Source organism: Gavialis gangeticus, unplaced genomic scaffold, assembly GCF_001723915.1.
Source record: "Gavialis gangeticus isolate Ggan-Ray unplaced genomic scaffold, GavGan_comp1, whole genome shotgun sequence".
Taxonomy (NCBI): domain Eukaryota; kingdom Metazoa; phylum Chordata; order Crocodylia; family Gavialidae; genus Gavialis; species Gavialis gangeticus.
This window is the reverse complement of record NW_017729022.1, coordinates 65,126,461-65,144,984: the sequence shown is the minus strand read 5'-3', so window position 1 is coordinate 65,144,984 and position 18,524 is coordinate 65,126,461. Positions and strand designations below refer to the sequence as shown.

General features: G+C 41.1%; 1 protein-coding gene and 1 long non-coding RNA gene across 7 annotated transcripts in view; both read right to left on the bottom strand.

The window, feature by feature from the left end:
• The window catches only part of RBFOX2 (RNA binding protein, fox-1 homolog 2), a 318,764-nt gene that overhangs the window by 23,796 nt on the left and 276,444 nt on the right, over positions 1-18,524 (bottom strand). For 3 of the 6 annotated variants that reach the window (XM_019515303.1, XM_019515302.1, XM_019515301.1), the window contains 6 exons: positions 12,920-13,012; positions 10,132-10,192; positions 6,634-6,687; positions 6,418-6,510; positions 5,212-5,344; positions 52-91 (listed from right to left, as the gene is read on the bottom strand). In XM_019515303.1, coding sequence (XP_019370848.1) covers positions 52-91; positions 5,212-5,344; positions 6,418-6,510; positions 6,634-6,687; positions 10,132-10,192; positions 12,920-13,012 — 474 coding nt within the window. Of the gene's footprint in view, positions 1-51; positions 92-5,207; positions 5,345-6,417; positions 6,511-6,633; positions 6,688-10,131; positions 10,193-12,919; positions 13,013-18,524 lie in introns of those variants that run through there. The other 3 variants (XM_019515304.1, XM_019515305.1, XM_019515300.1) reach the window with 2 other exon arrangements.
• Positions 17,138-18,524, bottom strand: part of LOC109296074 — a 7,080-nt gene continuing 5,693 nt past the window's right edge. Inside the window, exon 2 of the long non-coding RNA XR_002096884.1 lies at positions 17,138-18,499. This is a non-coding gene — a long non-coding RNA (uncharacterized LOC109296074). The remainder of the gene's footprint in view (positions 18,500-18,524) is intronic.

Sequence of the window (18,524 nt, the reverse complement as noted above, 5' to 3'; positions counted from 1 at the left end):
AGTTGGCTTGTCAAGGGTTGGGGATGAGAAGGCTCCGGTGTGTGTACTTACATAGAGGTCAGCACCGTAAAATCCGTCCTGGTAAACCACACTGCAGAAAATCCACACAAAAACAAAAGAACAAAAACAAAAAAAAAAAAACAAAAGAACAGAAAACACATTCCGGTTATTGAGGACGGCAGCATGCACATGCGTTTTACACAGGCAGGTGATGTATGAATCCACAACCTGGGCTTTCGGCAGGAGCGAATCAGCGAGAGAATGTGTGTGCGCACGCACGCTAGACGGCTCCATGTCATTCTCCATGGCATGCAAGAGGGGAGGGGGCAGAGGGGGAGACAGTATGCAAGGGGTGGGGGAAACAACCTTCATATTGTACAATAAAAATAGACTCAAAAAGATCTGATGCCCTGAAGAAGAGAAACAAGGGTTTAGAAACCTCCGCTCTGGTTGTTATCCTGGAATTACTTTATTTAACACCCTAAACACATGGAACAAATTGGCCTCAGGAAACACGTTTCATGTGCAATAAAAGAAGCCCTTCAGAAGGAGTCCCACAAGGGCTGGAATCCACCTAGGTCAGAAGCATGTTTCAGAGAGTTCTGTAGAATTATGTATTTGAAGTCTCACAGGGCTGCATAACTTTGTTTCTGATATCCATACATCACCTGCTTTTACCCTACACATTAGACATGCGATAAGAGTTGGCTGATCACACAAGCATGCAAAGTATTATTATTCAGCATCTTAAAGAACCGATGCAACACCTCAGGAAAACAAGTCAATCAATTCTGATCAAAGTAAACACAGAGAAATGTAATTAAAAAGAAAAAACCAAAAATACCCACAATGCATTGCTTTCACAAGCAGAGATAATGAGCTAAAAAGGTTAGCTGATTGGTCCAAGGTCCAAGAATTGAAAGGTGCAGTGGGGATCCCTGATAGTAACGACACATTCCACAGCAGAGAGGAGCATCTGGAACGGCTTGGATGGGGTGACGCTCTATTAGCCATTGTTTCTTTCTCTCAGAACTTCAAGCAGCAAAAATGTAAAACCAGAGTCAGGGGACCCCAAGGAGCCAGTCTAACCAGAACATTAGGCCATGGAAGGCTCACTTTGGGGATGGGGAATTGGGAAAGGGTGAGGAAGGAAGAGAGGGTATGACCCCACCCCTTGTTATCAACACGTGACTTCACATTACATAACTTTCTCCTGTTTTGTCCTCAGTACTAAGTCACCCAAGACTTTATAAAGCATTAGCTCCACCATCTGTGAGATACATGGGTGCAATGTGTACGACTTACCGGCAGCACTACCCACAGGCAAGGAGGAGGCATAGAACGTTAAGCTGTAATATTTTTCACATGTCAGATGGAGTATAAAAATACTGCCAAGATCCTGCCACCCTCATCAAAACACCCATCTATTGCAAGGTACAAAAAGAGAGGCCTGGATGTTTTGCCAAAAGCCTGCATACTATTACTGAAAATCCTGGAGCAGTGTTTGCTACCAGTAACATAATTTGGTCAGACTGCGTCCATCTCAATACAGGTGGAATCTATTCCCCGTGGACAGAGTTGCATTCATGCCTAAAATGCATTTGATAGGAATGCAAAGATACAATTCCTTGTAACAGGAAGAGATGAGTCACTTCAGCAGGGAGAAGTGGGCCATATGGTGTTTGCAGGAACTAAATTCTCCAAAACAAGAACTTGGTTTCTTGGCCTGTGCCTTACATGGTTGAATTCTTGTTCTATGGTCAGAAGTGTTTTTCAGCAAGGTTCCCCACCCCTGCAGGAAAGGCAAAAGCTCAACAGTGGAAATGACTGTTGGTTATGAACATGTTGTGATTTCTGGTAAAATTGTTCTGGAAGTGATAAATGGATTTCAAAGGAATTTCTCCCCCTCTCCCCTGGATCAGACCAACAGTGTGCCTCTAATTTAAGATCCTGTCACTGACCATTACTAGCATTGCACCTTCACAGAAAAGTGAAAAGAACCCTACAATCAGCAGCTGCAGAGTAACCTGTAACTAGCCAGGGTTCTCCTCCTACCTTCAAATTGTTTGAGATTGACTTAAGTATCAAAGCCTGAATGTTTTAATCCCCTTTAAAAAGTTTTTAATATTTTCCAATCACTGAGGCCAAAAGCCTAGCAAGATTCAGAGGGGTTGGACATTTATTTACATATATAATAAAAATATCTAGAATTATAATTTATGCTAGCAAATTTTAGAAGAAATATTCACTTTATTTTAAGGGCAGCAGGACCCTTCCCGTTATATAATCTAACCTCCTGCATGACACAGGCTACAGAAACTGACTGAGTTGTTTCTGAATCAAGTCCATCACTTCTGGTTAAGCTACAACATCTCTTTTAAAAAGTGTATACACCTTAATTTAAAGACTTCAGGTGATGGCAAATCCACCATATACCTACTTAAACTGTTCCAATAGTTAAAGTAATACTACCTTTCTGCTCAATATTCCCTTGATTTTACATCAAAAGAATGGATTTGCTCTCCTGGCCATCATATTAATTATGAGCTCATGTTCAGTTGGTTAGCAAACCTCCGGTGCACAAGCCCTATTCTGAGCCATTCCTTTCCAAGATACTGCTCAAGCCCTCATCCTACCTTTTTTGGAAGTTTGTTTTGGTTTCTTATTGGATAAGCTTGCATTTACCTGGATTAAGACCACTGGTTTTCACAAATGTTTTATTAAACCTCATGCTTCAGCAGGTCTTTAGACAAATTTATTGAGATTATGAGATTTTTGCACCTTCCTCTGAATTAGCTACTGACAGATACTACCAGGCAGAATACTGTATTGAATGGACTTCTTTTCTCATCTACTATGGCAGTTGCTATGTTTATATAGATGACAAGAACATAGAAACATCCATTACTTTTTTTTAATCCTGCTAAACTCTTAGCCTCAATAATAGTCACAAATAATTTAGCATTTTAAGGAAGAGCATCTCCTTCTATCAGCTTTGAATCAGTCACATTTTAATGTTACTGAATGTCTTCCTCAGCATCCATTTTCTTCTGGTCAATCACATGTTGACTCCTCATTTCATGGTCTTGTTTTTAAAAGTACCTGATAAATGACATGGAGACGGGAACATATGCAAAATCCCAATGTCAGGTCAAGAGTGACCATATGTAACTTCAAATTATAAAGCTCTTCCTGCCTTGCTGTTTATTAAAATGTACAATGCAGTCTTACATGGCCATGAGGAAGCTTCTGAATGAAATGCCATGTGGAGAGACAGACTATGAAGACAACAAACAAAATCAGTTAATTACAACTTAATGTTGGTGACCAGCACAATTTGGGGCCAATTGTAAGTGTAGGTTGTTTACTGCTGTCTTCCAACTATTTACTGGATAGTCTGCTGCCTATGAAGGCATACAAAATCAGTCAGTAGGGTCAGACAAACCAATGTATTGTAAGTGAATACAGTCATGAGACATTATTTGGAAAGGAAAGTCACTGGAGCTTGGGCGCTATTCCACATGGAAATTAACCCTTTAACCAAACGTAAGCCCAAGAAGGCTATCAAGAAAAGTCCTCCCTGTGTACCACAGATGACCACCTCTTGCTAGGAATGCTCTAGCCGTTACTATCAGGGATAAAAAAATACAAGACCCCTCCCCCAGGCAGGTATTCATTCATTCATTTGGACAGTAGCACTAAGCTGTTTTGCTTGTGTGTTTCATTCTGGTGCATTTCCTCATAAATCAGGTTGGAGTCATAATTATTATGTAACAAAGATGAACAGAGGTTTTAAGTCAGAGGCCATAATTAGAAAATAGAGAATGTTAATTAGTACTGTCTATAGAGAAGAGATGGAGCTTTGTATAAAGGGTTGATTGTCTGAAAACCCAGCAAAACTTAATTGTGAACCTTCAGTTCAGACAACAGGTTCCTCCATAGGTTATTGGGATGTACTAAGTCCAAACTAATTATTTGTCTAATGCAAGATGTGAATCAAAGAAAATACTGCTACAAGTTATTGTTATAGACTACATGAATGTCTGGCTACTGCAACTTGCTTTATTAAGATCTGTTCCAAAACTGGACAGGACTCTGTAAAGAAGAAAGCGCAGCAGTAATTCCCCATCATAGTCTATTATACAAAATGTTCCAAGTTAATACACCCTAGGGCAAGATTTTATGTCACTGTGGTTTTAGGAAGCTTGCAGTTTATATTCTCCATCTCTATACTGGTTTACTATGCAAATTGGGAGGTGGGGATACACTTTTCTCTCTCAGGAAGGATTCTCTTCTACTCAGTTTTCCTGCTGTGATGTTGTGAGGACATTGTCTTGAAAACAGGGAAAACAAGCTAAGTGAGGCATTCTCAGATTCAAAAAGAAGAGACTCTTTGAGAAAATATATTGAATCATCGTCATGCCATCACACTTTAAAAAAAACAAACCAAAAAACCCCAGAAAAAAACCCTCAGAAAACAACCCAGCGACCTACAATTTTCAAACAACAGCAGAATAGCTTGCTGCTGCAGGATCCATTCCACTGCAAATGATGAAAACTGGAGGGCAAAGGGTGCTCAGCAGCATGTCCATCAGTGCTCTATACATCTACTGCTAGAAGCATGTTGCAGTTTCATTCTCCCTCTCCTCCATCTCACTCCTGTCTTCATTTAAATGGACTTGATTGCTCTTTGTTTTTAACCTTTTTAAACTGTCTCCAACAAAGAAAGCAAATCCATTGTGGGTAACTGGCTTTCCTATGTCCTACTCCAAGATGGTGAGGCATGAAGATAATGGACAACTCTCCTCACTCCCAGATAACAAAGCAAAAGGAGTGCAGAGAAGAGCAGCCACCTCAATCCAGAGATTTTCCACCCTTTCTTTGTCCTTCTTAGTAGTGTTATTCCACATTGTGTTAATGCAAGAGGAATTCCATGTAGACAAACTGCTAAAACATGAAGGAATCTGCTGGAGAGTTTTAGGCAGTTGCCTTGAATTATTAGAACTTCAGGATACTGAAATTGAGTGTTTTAAACAACAGCATAACATGGAAGACTTAAACGTGGCCTTTTTCAGCATAGTTGGGTGCTAAGTGCTCTGGTCCTAGCACATCCTAACTCTCACCATCCAGAAGATCTCTGCTTGTTATCCTTAGACAATCAGTTACTGCTCAGTGTGGTGCATGGTACTCTGTTTAGTGTCCAGTGCTTACCCTGGATAGGCAGGGATGGCTGTGGGGGGTACTGCCCTGACTGCACCATATACTGTCCGTCCTCGGCCCCTTAGATGGGCTCCTCGAAATGCGGCTGCTGTGGTGGCTGCAGTTGGATAGGGAAAGCCTGGAACTGTAAAGACAAACAAGGAGAAATGTCAAGTAAATAACAACCTTGGGTAGATAAGCAATCGCCCGCTTCCAACAAAATAACACAAAAGTCTCCGAAGTTGTGGGATGCTCTGCATCTGTCCTGCAAAGGGGCATGCCTCCTGCTACATCATGGCCCTGAGGGGGAGAAGGGCTGCAAAGACGCCTGGCATGCAAGGGGTTAATGCTATGGCATGCCCCATCCATCGCAAACAGAGCACAATTCCCCACCCCCTCTCATTTTGACACCCCCATGCAGTCTGGTTAGAAAGTCCAAGCAGCAGAGTTCCTACCTATACAGCAAGAGACTTCCAACTTTTTGGAAGCCCTTTCAGAAATAATTTGTTATGAGACCCTTAAAAGAAAATGGTCAACTGACATCAGAGTCCTCTTTTCCCCCTCTTTGCCAACTACCCTCCCCCCCAAGTTCAAGCCAGAAAGACAGGATGCCCCATGTGCAAGAGCAGAAGGAATTCCCCATAAGGTGCCAGTTTACCGAGAGCCCATCTTCCTTTGACAAATGTGACCAGTAACCGGTTCCATGAATATTGGGCCCTGTTTTATTACGCTTCATGCTGGAGTAAACTGGCTCAGGGCAAAACAATGTCAAACCCTCAGAGGCAGCTGCAAACACAATGCAATAACCGATACCCAGGAGGAGCCAGTCGCAAGGCACAACTTCAACCCAAGATGCTTCCAGGTGCATGCCACGAGAGGGCCTGCAGCAGACTCGCGGTTTAGCAGCTTGTATAATATGTACTTGGGGGATTTGCCTATTTGATGTCTTTGGTTTCAGAGCAGAGGCAATGGCACTCTCCTTATGCTCCCCTCCCTCCTGATGTATTGCTTCTTTGTTTGGCTGGGGCTTCCAGAAAGCAAGCACAAATGTACTGCAAAACTCAAAGATGCTGGCCACTGCTCAGCCTGGTGGCAAATCTATGCCCAGCAAAACCCATCCTTTTAAGTATATATTATACAGGCTGGAGAAGAGAAGGCTAACAAGTCATTGTTTACTCAAGCACAGTAACAATACAGGGGCCAATAGGGGCTACTTACTGATTAAAGGAATGTAAGTGTTAATACCCCCCCTTCCTGACAGGGGCACTGCGGCGTCATTGCCCAGCGAGACATCTGCTTGAAAGCTGGACGCTAATTTCATTTTAAAAAGAATAAAAAACGTAAAAAAGGTTATAAAGAAACAGCAGATCGAGAACACAAACAAACACCACTGCAGTTAAATGGCAGAAGTCAAAGTGTCTATTTAAGTTCTACCTGCATATAACTCAGGGCCGTACACTGCTCCAACCACAGGGCTCAACTTCCAACCTGTAACAGCAAAGACAGCAGTGAATGCCAAAGTCTACACCTGTAGACAGAATGGGGAAGGTAAAACAACAGGAGCTTCACACCTACAGCTCTGCTTTAGCCTCATCTCCCAGTACTGCTTCCGCAAGCCTGTGTTTTTGGATGAAAGCAGATTGCCTTTCTGAATGTCAGGGCCTAGGTATAGAGCACTATACGAGAGAGCAAGGCAAAATACTGGCTATTTTACTGTGTAAGCTGCAAGTTACAGAGCTGAGCAGAATACCAACTCACTCTTATATAGGTGCATTTGACCTGTGGAATTGTGCGTTCTTCCCATGATCTTTGCTGTCAATTGTGACTAACCTGAGGATTCACTGAGAATGCTGTAGATTCTAAATCGTTAGCTGAGCCTGCGATCAGAGGCAAGTCATCTTATAGCCTAAATAGCTCAAAACACGCTGCTTATGGTATTTGCTAGAGATTCACTCGACCAAAACATGGCAATCAAGCAGAGCTTTCCTGGGTAACTGAATTACGTGGAATGTCTCATAAAAGCATTTTAAATGAAGTCTGTTCCTTCTGCATTTTCTCCCCTCCATTTATTTTAATTTTCCTGCCTCCCCAGATTGCTTTGCAGATGCAATTTCTCCTAGAGAATCATTTTTAATATAATCTTCACAATGGGCAACAAATGCAAATATACGCGAGACTGAGTAATGTTAAAATAAGAAGTCTGAGGTTTGGTGAGAAGCCTACCATTGTAGGAAATAGCATGAGAAGACGCACATTTCCCAGAGAGCAGAACCATTATGTGTCTGTCTCTCTCCGCTCTGTCCGTGGAGGAAAGAGAAAGAGGGAAGTCCAGACCCTTGAAAAGGATCCAGTCTGACTTCCACTAACAGTCCTGACTTTGTGGGGGAGGCCTCAACTTCTTGGCTGGTAACTGCAGGTTTTGCTATTTAAACAAGCTCTTACTCTCCCATCGTACCCCTTCTGAAGTTCTGAAAAACCTACTGCACATTTAACAACCTCAGCCAGTTTGGAGGTCTCATGAGCATCATCCTGACCTAACTCAGCAACAAGCCCATCAATGTCACTACTGGAAGAGTAACATTGAATGATAACGCACATCCTCACTGAAAGACAGAGTGCTGCTGCTGCACTGCTCACCTTCAAAAGCGAAATACTAAGATGACAGATGCACATACAAGGCCCTGGAAAGATAGACACGGATACAGTTCCCAAACCAGCATCTCTCACTTCATGGCACAAAGCATTAACCAATAAGCCCCAACCCTGGCCAGGCATCAAACACTCTTACTTTAATTTAATGTTGATTTTATGGGTCAACAAAGCAAAAAGATGCTCCTGCCTCCTACCATGTAACCCAAGCCCCGGTTCCAAACAGCCCTGTAGTTCTCTGCCCTTATTTTTAGGATAAAGTAGTATGATAGGTTTGCACTTCCACAAAGCTTTTCACTACAGGATTCCAAAAAGTACTTTACAAACATTCATCAAGTCTCAGAATACTCCTGTGAGGTATTACCCCAGTTAAAAAATAACTTCAGGTCAGACAGTAAGTCTGTAGGAGAGCTCAGTATTTTCAGTGCTGTTTCAACCCTCAGACCCAGGCTCTCTCATTAACTACTGCATGTTTAACTTGTTGTTTCCCATTGTGACTGGGAACCATCCTGCAAGTCCTAGAACAACATTGTTAATAGGGCTGTGCAAAGCTTCGGTCCCTGAGTTGATTCAGCCCAATTTGGTGGCTGAACCTCCAAATCCGAATTGAATCAGAGTACCCTTTAATCTCTCCAAGTTGAATCAGAACCCTCTGAATCGATTCAGAGAGATTCGGACATAGACATAGCTTTAAATGTTTTTTCTACATACCTCAAGGTAGCAGGTGGCTCATGAATGCTGCGGTGTTGGGGTGCATGGAGTGTCCCACAGAAGTGCGGGGAGCTCCCCAGTGCACTCAGCAGCAGACTTGAAAGTGGACCAGAAACACTTCCGGTCCGTTTCCGGGTCTGCCGGAGTGCGCTGGGGGGCCCCCTGCACCCACCTGACTTGGCGACTGGTGCCTCCTGGATCTGGGGGGGGCACCTGGGGTCCCCCTGTGGCTGACTGCCAAGCCAAGGGGGTGCAGGGGGGCCCCAGCGCACTCCCTGGCAGACCCAGAAGTCCAGGTTTGCCACTAAGCATGTGGAGGGACCCCCCGCAGTCCTATAGGACACTCCAGGCACCCCAGCATCTCAGCGTTCAAGGGCCGTGCCTGCTACCTCGAGATACGTAGAAAAAACATTTAAAGCTATGTCTATGGATGAATCACTGATTTTCCAAATCAGCACTGAATCTTCAGATTCAGCCGAATCAAATCACTGTCTCTGATTCGGGCTGAATCAGTATCCTAGTTGAACAGGGTCCATTTTGCACAGCCCTAATTGTTAATTCAGTGTTTCATTTCTGTTGCCAGAAAGATTTAAAGTATACAGCATCCTATAAAATTAAACAGTGTTCAGCTCCTAGAGAAAAAGAAAGCATTTCTATGCAACACGGACACAGTTAAACAGGAGTATTGCAGTGTAATTTAGAAACAGCAGAGAGACTTGTTGGCTTCTAACTGAAACAGTTCTTCATTCACAAAGCAACTCAGGGCATTTATACACATACTTTTTTGTGCTGCGACAATTGAGTCTGCTTCGCATGCAAGCTGACACACACCACGCTGTGTCACCTGCGGTTGTATAAGTGACGAAATGCATGTCAGCATGCAGAAAATGGCAGCAGTGCTCTTTTGAACTTAAAAACCTTTGGTGTGTTTTAGTTCAAAAGTGGACTGCCGCCATTTTCTGCATGCTGACGTGCATTTTGCCGCTTAAACAACTGCATGAGACACATGCATGTGTAAAAATGTCCTTCGTGTTTTCTTATTTGGAGTTCCTTAGAAAACTATTGAAAATAAACAAGCTTTTGCCTCAGCTTTTACTGTTACAATTAAGGTCAAGATTCAAGAAGAAAAAAAAAAAAGAAGGGCGTCTAAAGTCAGGCTGATCAATCCACTGATTTAGTCGCCTAAATAAGTGACTTGAGTGTCAAAGGTGTTGAGCGCTCAGCATATCACGATGAACTCAACAGGAGCTTTTAATAGGGTCATGCAATGCTGCCCGCTGGACAGAGCTGTGGGATGGGACTCAAATGCCTGGGTTCTCTTTCTGGCTCTGCCACTTGCCTGCTGGGCAGATCATTTCACGTTTCGGTGCCTCACTTTTCCTACCTGTAAAATGGGCATAATGCTGTTTGCCTCCTTGGTAAAATGATCCAAGAACACTATATAGGCACCAAGTAGGATTTATGTTTTTTGCAGAAGAGACTGCAGTGTTTGTTATCCCATCCTTCCCCACTAACATTTTGTTTACCTGCAAACCTCTCCTGAATCTACAATAAGCACAAGCATTCTCTTACCATTTGCATATGGCGTGACCATCTTCTTATTGGTCATTACTCGTGCTGTGGCATTGTTCACCTAAAAGTAAGAAAGGGGATGGGGAGGAGAGGGGAGGAAGCACAGGATATTAGGGAAAATGCTGGAAATCTCTCCAGTATCACATACACTATACAGCTGAGCGCAAAGAAATCAAACAACTAGCTTTACAAAAAGGCAAGACATTTAAATTACTTTTATGGTTGCCATTTAATTATAAACATTACAGCTAAATGTGGCACTTTTAATTATGCATTAAACAAAAGGCCAACAAGAGTAAGAGGGATTTTCAGACGTCCTGCCATCACTGAGTACAATGGATATCTATAGCTCGCCAATCCAAAGGCAAAAATATTGCTCCCTTGGCCAAACTCCATTAGAGTCAGAAGAATGATGGCTGCTGAAGCTCAAGGAGAAGAAGAGCAAAGCAGGTAGTGAAGTAGCTACCTTGGTCTAGAAGCCCATCAGTAAGCTGTGGTGGTTCACTGATGTCACTAACTGGTCCACAGACAGAAAAGTAATTTGGATTCCAGTTGCCTTGGATTTAATCTCTTGAGGCCAAAGAAGATTTTTCAAGTCCTCTTGAGCATTATCCTCCAAACTCAGTTTCAGGATATTTGGATTTACTAATTTGGTTCATCTCTAAGTACAAACTCTTCATAAAAAATCTCTTAAAAACAACAATATGGAAGGAGTCTCACTGTGCCTTCCACCCTCATTACAGAGCTCTGTGTATTTGGAAGCATTCGGAGTGCTACAGCAAGTGGGTGTTGCAGCAGAGATGGTGCTGATAAAGAAAGGATGGATGGGGTTTGGAAGCCAAGTTACTGCAGCCCTGTGTCAGGCACAGCCAGCAAAGTTCTTGCAAGGAGGGTGAATTCTTTTATCTGGAGTCAATGATCTGTCAAAATTTCAGGTCAAAATGAAACTGAGGGCAGCATTCAGGAGAAGTAAACCTAAGAGAGTCCTATTATGCCCTGGGGAGGGGGTGTTCATGGAATGGCAAGTACTTGTAGGCCAGGGGAGTCTGAAACCACATTTACTCTAGTTTGGGCCTCGAAACAATATAAACATTACACATTTAAAAAGAAAGAATGGGAAACAACAATGATGAGACTGAGAGCATGCAGTTACAACACACACAGAGAAAAGAAAGGAAAAAAAATAACCCAAACAACTGATCCAGAGGGTGGAAGGAGGGGGAGAGGGAGGGGAAAGGATCTCACAGACAATCATTAAGATGGAGCGAGTGCCTGAAATCAGCTGCTACAGCGAAGTGCAACACAAGCACTTAAAGGAAAAAATTGCCAGAACCAATCAGAAACCACCAGTCAGCAAAGAGAGACCAACAGCTGCATTTAACAGAGTAAAAAAATAAACTGGGAAGGGCAAGAGAGAGACAGAAAGAGAGAGAGAGAGAAAACAAAATCACAGCTACAAACAGGTCTCAGAAAGACAGAAAGAGAGAAAGGGGCAAGAAAGAGTGGAGGAGATGGGTGCATTAATAAAAACCAGCCAAACTGGAGTTCAGTAACTCTGAGTAAGATGTGCAAGGGGAAATCACCATGAAGTCAGTAATCAAACAGCTCAGACTGCTACAAAACAATATGTACATCCAAAGTCCAGGCGGCATTACTCAACAGCATTGAAAAGAAAAGGGGGGAAAAAGGGGAAAGGAGGCGGGTGGGGACAACAAGTCAGATCACATTTTGTAGTGTTAATGTGAGATGGCAGATGGATTTTTCTTTCTTATTTAATTTTGTCTTTGTAATTTTAAAGAAAAAAAAATTAAAAATAAGCTTCTTCTCTAGTGCTTTTGTTTCACTTACCGCCAACTCGTACCATCGCCAGCATTGTGTATAGTTACCATGGAAAGAGTGAGTCAAGTGAAGGGCCCTAAACGCTAAACCATCGAAAAGGGAAATAAAAAACAAAAAACAACAAAAAGAAAAAAAAGCAAAATATGCAGACATCTTACTCAAAACGGCGGCTTTTTTGTTAAATTTATTTATTTCCTTTTTTTTTTCTTCTTTTAAAATATTTAGTACTTTTTTTTCCTTTTTTTTTTTTTAAAAAAAGAAAGAGGGAGAAGGGGAAGATGCCAGTTAGCCTTCAGCACAGTGGAACAGAAAATGGGTGAGCACCAGGCAACGGCCTCATACATAGCTACGTCGGCCAGCCAAAGTTAACCCTTCCAATTGACAACTTTCCTGACAGAATTTTTAAGAGTTAGATTTAGATTTTGAACTCCGAGACAGATCAAGAAAGCAGCCACAACATGTGTGTGTGGCTTCTTCCCCTTTACCCTCCCCTTCCCACTCTCAATTTCATCTCACACTCATATGGAGGAGAACTGGCCTCTAAGGAAAGAGGGGATATACTGGCTGGCCCCCTGCTTTATTGTTGGACACATCAGAAATCGGACAGTACTCTTTCAGTTACTTTTATTCAGGCCTGATAACAGGAAATCGGAACCTCGCAAACTGAAGCAAAGGAAAATCAAGGCAGAAGGGCAAAAATTTGGAGTGGGTGGGAAAACAACTTAAAAAAAGAAAAAAATAAGTAAAGAAAATCTCCAAAACAATGTAAAATTTTTTTAAAAGGCGTGTCACTTTTATACATTTCAGTGCAGGGAGGTGAAGGACACAGACACAAACACACACGCACACACAAGACTGGGATCCAAATGTGAAATAAGTGAGGCAAGACAAAAAAAGAAATAAAAAAGAAGAAATATAAAGAAGAAATTGAATTACTGAAGACATGCACCTCGATTTTACGGCCCTCTACCACGGTGCCGTGTAATTTCTCCCTGGCCCTGTCTGCATCAGCACTATTCTCGAAAGTTACGAACCCGAATCCCTGCATGCAGCGGGAGAAGGGGGGAAAACATGCACATCGTTATATATTGAAATACTGATCTCTAGGTAAATAGAGAAAAAATATCACAGTATGAAATTAACATCAGCACAACTCAGCAATACTCTCCTAGAGTCACATTGTTGGTTCATGCATGTTTCATAAATAAAATAAATTAAATTTAATAAAATAAAAGGAACTGTAATCAGAATAATAATAAATAATAATAAAAAAGAAAACATAAAAGCAATTGAGGCCAGACCAAAAAAGAAGTACAAAGCTACTCGAGACAAATATTCTTAAAGATAAACAGCAGGCCTTACTCTAACCTAGAAATGCTGGATCTCTTGTTACTGCCAATTAATGCATGTGTTATTGCATGGACCCCCAAACACAGGTACAATATGTGTGTGTATTTTGAAAGGCACTTTGTTCTGTTTAAAGACTGCTATAAGAGAGAAAAGGGAAGAGCGAGAGGGAAGTACGATAAGAGAATGGTTTGGATTCAGAACTGGGCACTAAGAATTTGGTCTTCTAAGCCTGGCTTCAACATAAACGCCTACGTGGCTATGGGCAAATCACCCTTGTCTGCTTTAATGCTTTAATTCTCCTACCTGTAAAATAGGGAGAATAATTTTACCTACCTTTGAGAACAGGTGAAAGGATTAGATGTTTGTAAAGCACCATACTAAGCTCTTCGGAGCAGAGTACATGCCTACTTCTATGCCTGTATAGGGCAGAGTTCAACAGGGCCCTGACACTGCTCAGGGCAGTAAAAGAGTAGAATGATTACATGAAATGAAGCTGTAAAGCATTATACATTATTATAAACCACAAAACATTTTCCCTACCCAACTGCTATGAGTCATCATTGGACTGCCATTGTCCAATCAGTACAGCAGATCCATCTGAATGACATTTCTAAGCATGCTGCTGCTACAAGTAGACAGGAGTTTGCTGACATTCTCCACCCAACTGCTACTCTCTTCCTACTTAGGCCCCTATCTTAGTATTCCCTTCTCCAAAATGATATCCCTCATTTCTTCTCAGTTGCATATGGAGATCAAGGGAGATTTCTAGATGTCTTGCATTCTGAAGCTGGAGAACAATCTTTTTATCTTGGCTGGCCAGTGTAATTATAATGGAAATAGAATGATCCAAACATTACTGTAATGGCCCTTTAGATACAGCATCTCTGGCCTACTCACCCCACATACAAAGGCAAGAGCAAGACTCATCTCTTCTCAGCAAGACTCATCCTATACTGGTTAATTTAGCCATACAACAGTACAGCATATGACATCACATGCACTCCCATGGGGATGAAGTACATTGTCACAAGCATAGGTCTGAGATGACTAAATGAATTAGGAATTTAACCAGGAGGAAATGAGACATAAGAGAGAGCTCTGGCAATTCTCAGCATCATTCATTCTCAATATCAGCTATTCTCAATATCTGCCTAGCACTCATGGTCCAAGATAAGTGTTTCACCACAGATTACTTTGAAGATGCTTGCATAATGTAAGAGGGGTACCTAGTTTCTGTGACTTGGTATAAACTGAACATTAGTTTTCTATGCAGACAAGGAACTTCTGCTAACACCATCACGCTGGAAAGCAAGGGTAACAAGCTTGTGTTTGAAAGTCCTAATACTGAAGAGAGGCCAAGGTACTTGGGACTGATGTTTTTCTAGGGAAAAAACATCCCAGTTTTGCAGCCCCTTTTCTGCAGCAGGACACCATACATAAAGAATAAAATACAGAAGCAGCATCTGGATTTCTTAACCAAGGTTAACAGCAAGAAGCAATTGGGCTATCATTTTTAAGTGCCCTTTAAGGTTTTATAGTAAGAACCTGAAAGGGCTCAACTGATTTCCTTCACGAGTGTTGGTATTTATCCTTCATAACTGGGTTTTAAGCATAAAGCTGTTTTACTTTGATAAAAATGGGCTTTTTTATTATTTTGTTCAGGAAGAAAAAAAATCTTGGTGGATGATTTTAATGCTCGCTTCTATAGCAGAATCTCCTCCTTACCTAAGAACCTAAACTTTCAGCTAATTACATCGTTCTCATTATTTAACAAAGAGAAAACAAACAATATGACTAACAAGTGTGGATCCCCTTGCAGTAGCCTCAAAGTTTTCTGCTGAAATAAATCAACATGTATCAGTAGATCAGGGCTAAAAATGAACCAGAAATAGTAAAAACCTTTCCTGAAACCTGGCACAAACATGTTGTGGAGGGTTGGGAACGAAGCAGTTCATCAAGGAAAGGTATATTACAGATGTTTTAAAGGCAAACTATAAAGAATGAAAAAAAAATATCCTGGTACCCTGTTCTATTCTGGAGGCTTCAGAAAGGCATCCTGGAAAGTTCTGTTTAAAAAACAACCGGGGGGAGTGGGGCAGGGGCACAGAGGTTGTAGTTGTCTTTGTTTAACTTGAAAACCACCAGCCTTGGTTTGCCTGAGGAGACACTGTGGAGATTTAATATAATTTATGTCTTCTGCAGTGTTATAAAAAAAATTGCAACGGAGGGGCAGGGGTTTTTATGGCCTATTACATACAGACTAGAACCAGATTCAACTGATTTTAATTCCCACTTTTATAAATAATGCAAGTCTGTGTGCAGACACTAATTTCAGATCATTTCAAATGGAATTTGTCTGGCTTTAACAATGTTTTAAAAAACCTTACAAGTTAAACTTTTGAGTACTCTCACTACCATGTAAACATCTACACACAGACCAGGACTGATGCACTTAAAAGTGTGAATTAAAACAAAATTAATTATGTTTTGGTTCCAGCCTAAAGCATAAACATGCCCTTAGCCAGACTGTACAACTCTGTTTTTAACATCCATTTAATTTCAGTATTGAATTAACACTTTGGAGAATAGCTAGTGTTAAAGACTCAAAACCTTTGCCCTCTCAAGTCGAGCATAAGACCTCATAATGCATGTCAGAGACTTCCAAGTAAAACTCCTAGAAAAGTAAGTAAGACCAGAGCTGACTTACTGCTAAGGCAAAACCTGCAGAATTTTTCATTTCTTTTAAGTTTTCCATGCTGCAGGGGAGAGGAAAAAGTATGTAACTGATTTTTAAGAAGTCCTTTGAAAAGTGACCTGCGAAGAAGAAAGATTGTTTTGGGGACCTAAATCATGTATATATCTCATTTATATATTAACATATCCAAGACATTTTCCTCAAGCTCAAGACTTCCTGTCTTAGTTTAAAAAAAAAAAAAGTCATTGTTTCAAGAGAACAATATTGAGTAGCTTAGCTATACAGTGGTGGATGCTCTCACCACAGCAGTAGATACTGGGGCAAATCAAAGGAGAATAAAGTGCTGGGTCAACAGAAATTCAGGGTTTTCTAAACTAGGTTCAATAGGACTTACAATAATTATAAGGCTGGGCATTCCACCCCATACCCCTCCACCATCACTTTGCCACTAACTCATCACCCAGTAGGGAATAAGATCAAACCTCCATGTATATGGATAGCACTGAGTACCCCCAATGAAATCTTTCTAGAACAGTGGTTTTCAACCTTTTTTCATTTGCAAACCCCTCAAAATTTTCAAATGGAGGTACGAACCCTTTTGAATTGTAAGTGTGGGTATTCACATACTTGTGATTGATCATAGTCATCTTTCACAGACCCCTTAGACAGTCTGCAGACCCCTAAGTGTCCGCAGATCCCAGGTTGAAAACCACTGCTCTAGAACGTTTGAGCAATTTGCAGCCTGCAGTATCCCCTTCTTTTCCCAAAGGTGTGTTCAAGGGCCCTGAAGAAACCGAGTAACTGTCACCCTTTTAGTCTGGCCTCAGATTCTGCAATAAATAACAAGCAACAGGATGAGCAGTGTAAAAAATAAATAAATATATATATATAGTTTTTGAACGTTTCCATCTCTGAAGAATGAGAAAGAAAATTTACCATGTAACCGTAAAGGGAGAAATCAAAAGCAGACGGTTCTCCTGGGTGTGGCCAGAACACAGAAATTAAACAAAAACAAAACTAAACAAAATAATAAAAAAAACAAAACCAGAAGATAAAAACGAAGGAAACTAAACAGAGCCCCTTGAAATCCATGCATTGTTAACCCTTCGTTTTTTACTGTGCTTCGAACATTCACCGCAGTAACAGCATCTTTGCCTTGCGTTATTAGAACAAAGCCTTTGAAGGGGCTTTTTTCTTAATTTGCTGCTACATCCAACAATTAATTTTGCAAAGAGAAAAGTTGTTTTTGGTTTGTTTCGGGTTGGGTTTTTTTTAATTAACCTCATTTATAGATACAGTCAACACCCAAAAGCCTGAAGAAACAACCAGGGAAATCCAGCAGTTAGGGCTACCTGCATTTAGGGTTTTAGGAAAAATGACGGGACCTTCCATCTTCCTCTATAATCCACCAGAGATGAGCTATCAACAAGACGACAGCAGCAGACAAAGAAACATGTACTTGCTAAAAGCATGCATACATCTCCTAAACGTCATAAGGGAATGGCTGTAGAACTTCTATTTTAAACTAGAGAAACTAAACTAAGAGCTTGATTATATGCAGAATTGAGCATAAGGAGCAATTTTAAAAGGATTTAGCTAAGCCAGTACATGACAGGCTGTGGAGACACTCATTTTGTTTTAATCCAGATTTACCTCTGTTCAGTCTTGAACTGATTAAGCATCAGCATAAACTAAACTAAAATAGTCTGAAATAAGAGCATCCACACTAGTATCTGCACTAGTTTACCTACTCTAAATTAAGCCAGTTCAAAGTTGTGTGTGGATTAGTCCTAAATCCACAGCTGAACTAGGTGGAAAGGTCCTGGCCACATCTCTTTCGCTCTTGATAATTACAAAGGGCCTTGGTGACAGAAGGAAGTTGCATGAGTTCAGACTTAACTATTTTTTAAAACCATTTAAGTTAAACTGTGGCAGAGCCCCATCTGAATATCCCTATTTTGATTTAACAACACTTGGGGCTTATTTTGCTACAGATTAAATTGACTTCAACTAAAATGAAATAAACCTGGTTAAAACCAAATTAAGGCCATGTCAACAACTAAGGTTGTGCCCAATTAATGCCATAAATGAACTAATTCCAAACTTCACTCCTGATCAGCTTAACCCACTTTGAAAGAAGTGTCCACTCATCGAGTTACTCAGGGACAGCTTTTAAATTTACACCTTATATTCATTTGGATCAACTTACACATGTAGAGAACGACCTAGCAGTGCCTAACCAGCTTCCTATACCACTTTAAAACACAGACATTTAAAATTTGAGCTTTACTTAAAAATGCTTGCCACTTCTGATGAAGACAAGGCCTAAGTAAATGCGCACACAAATTTCATAAAATGGGTGGGCGTTGCTTTCTGTAACACACAGCACTATACAAACTATCAGCAGTTCATGGAACCTGCTCTTCATGGGGCTAATAAAAGAATAAGAGTTTCTGTATTGTGAGTGTTTGGAAATTGCTCCACCTTGTTATTTCCTCCACTGTCCCTG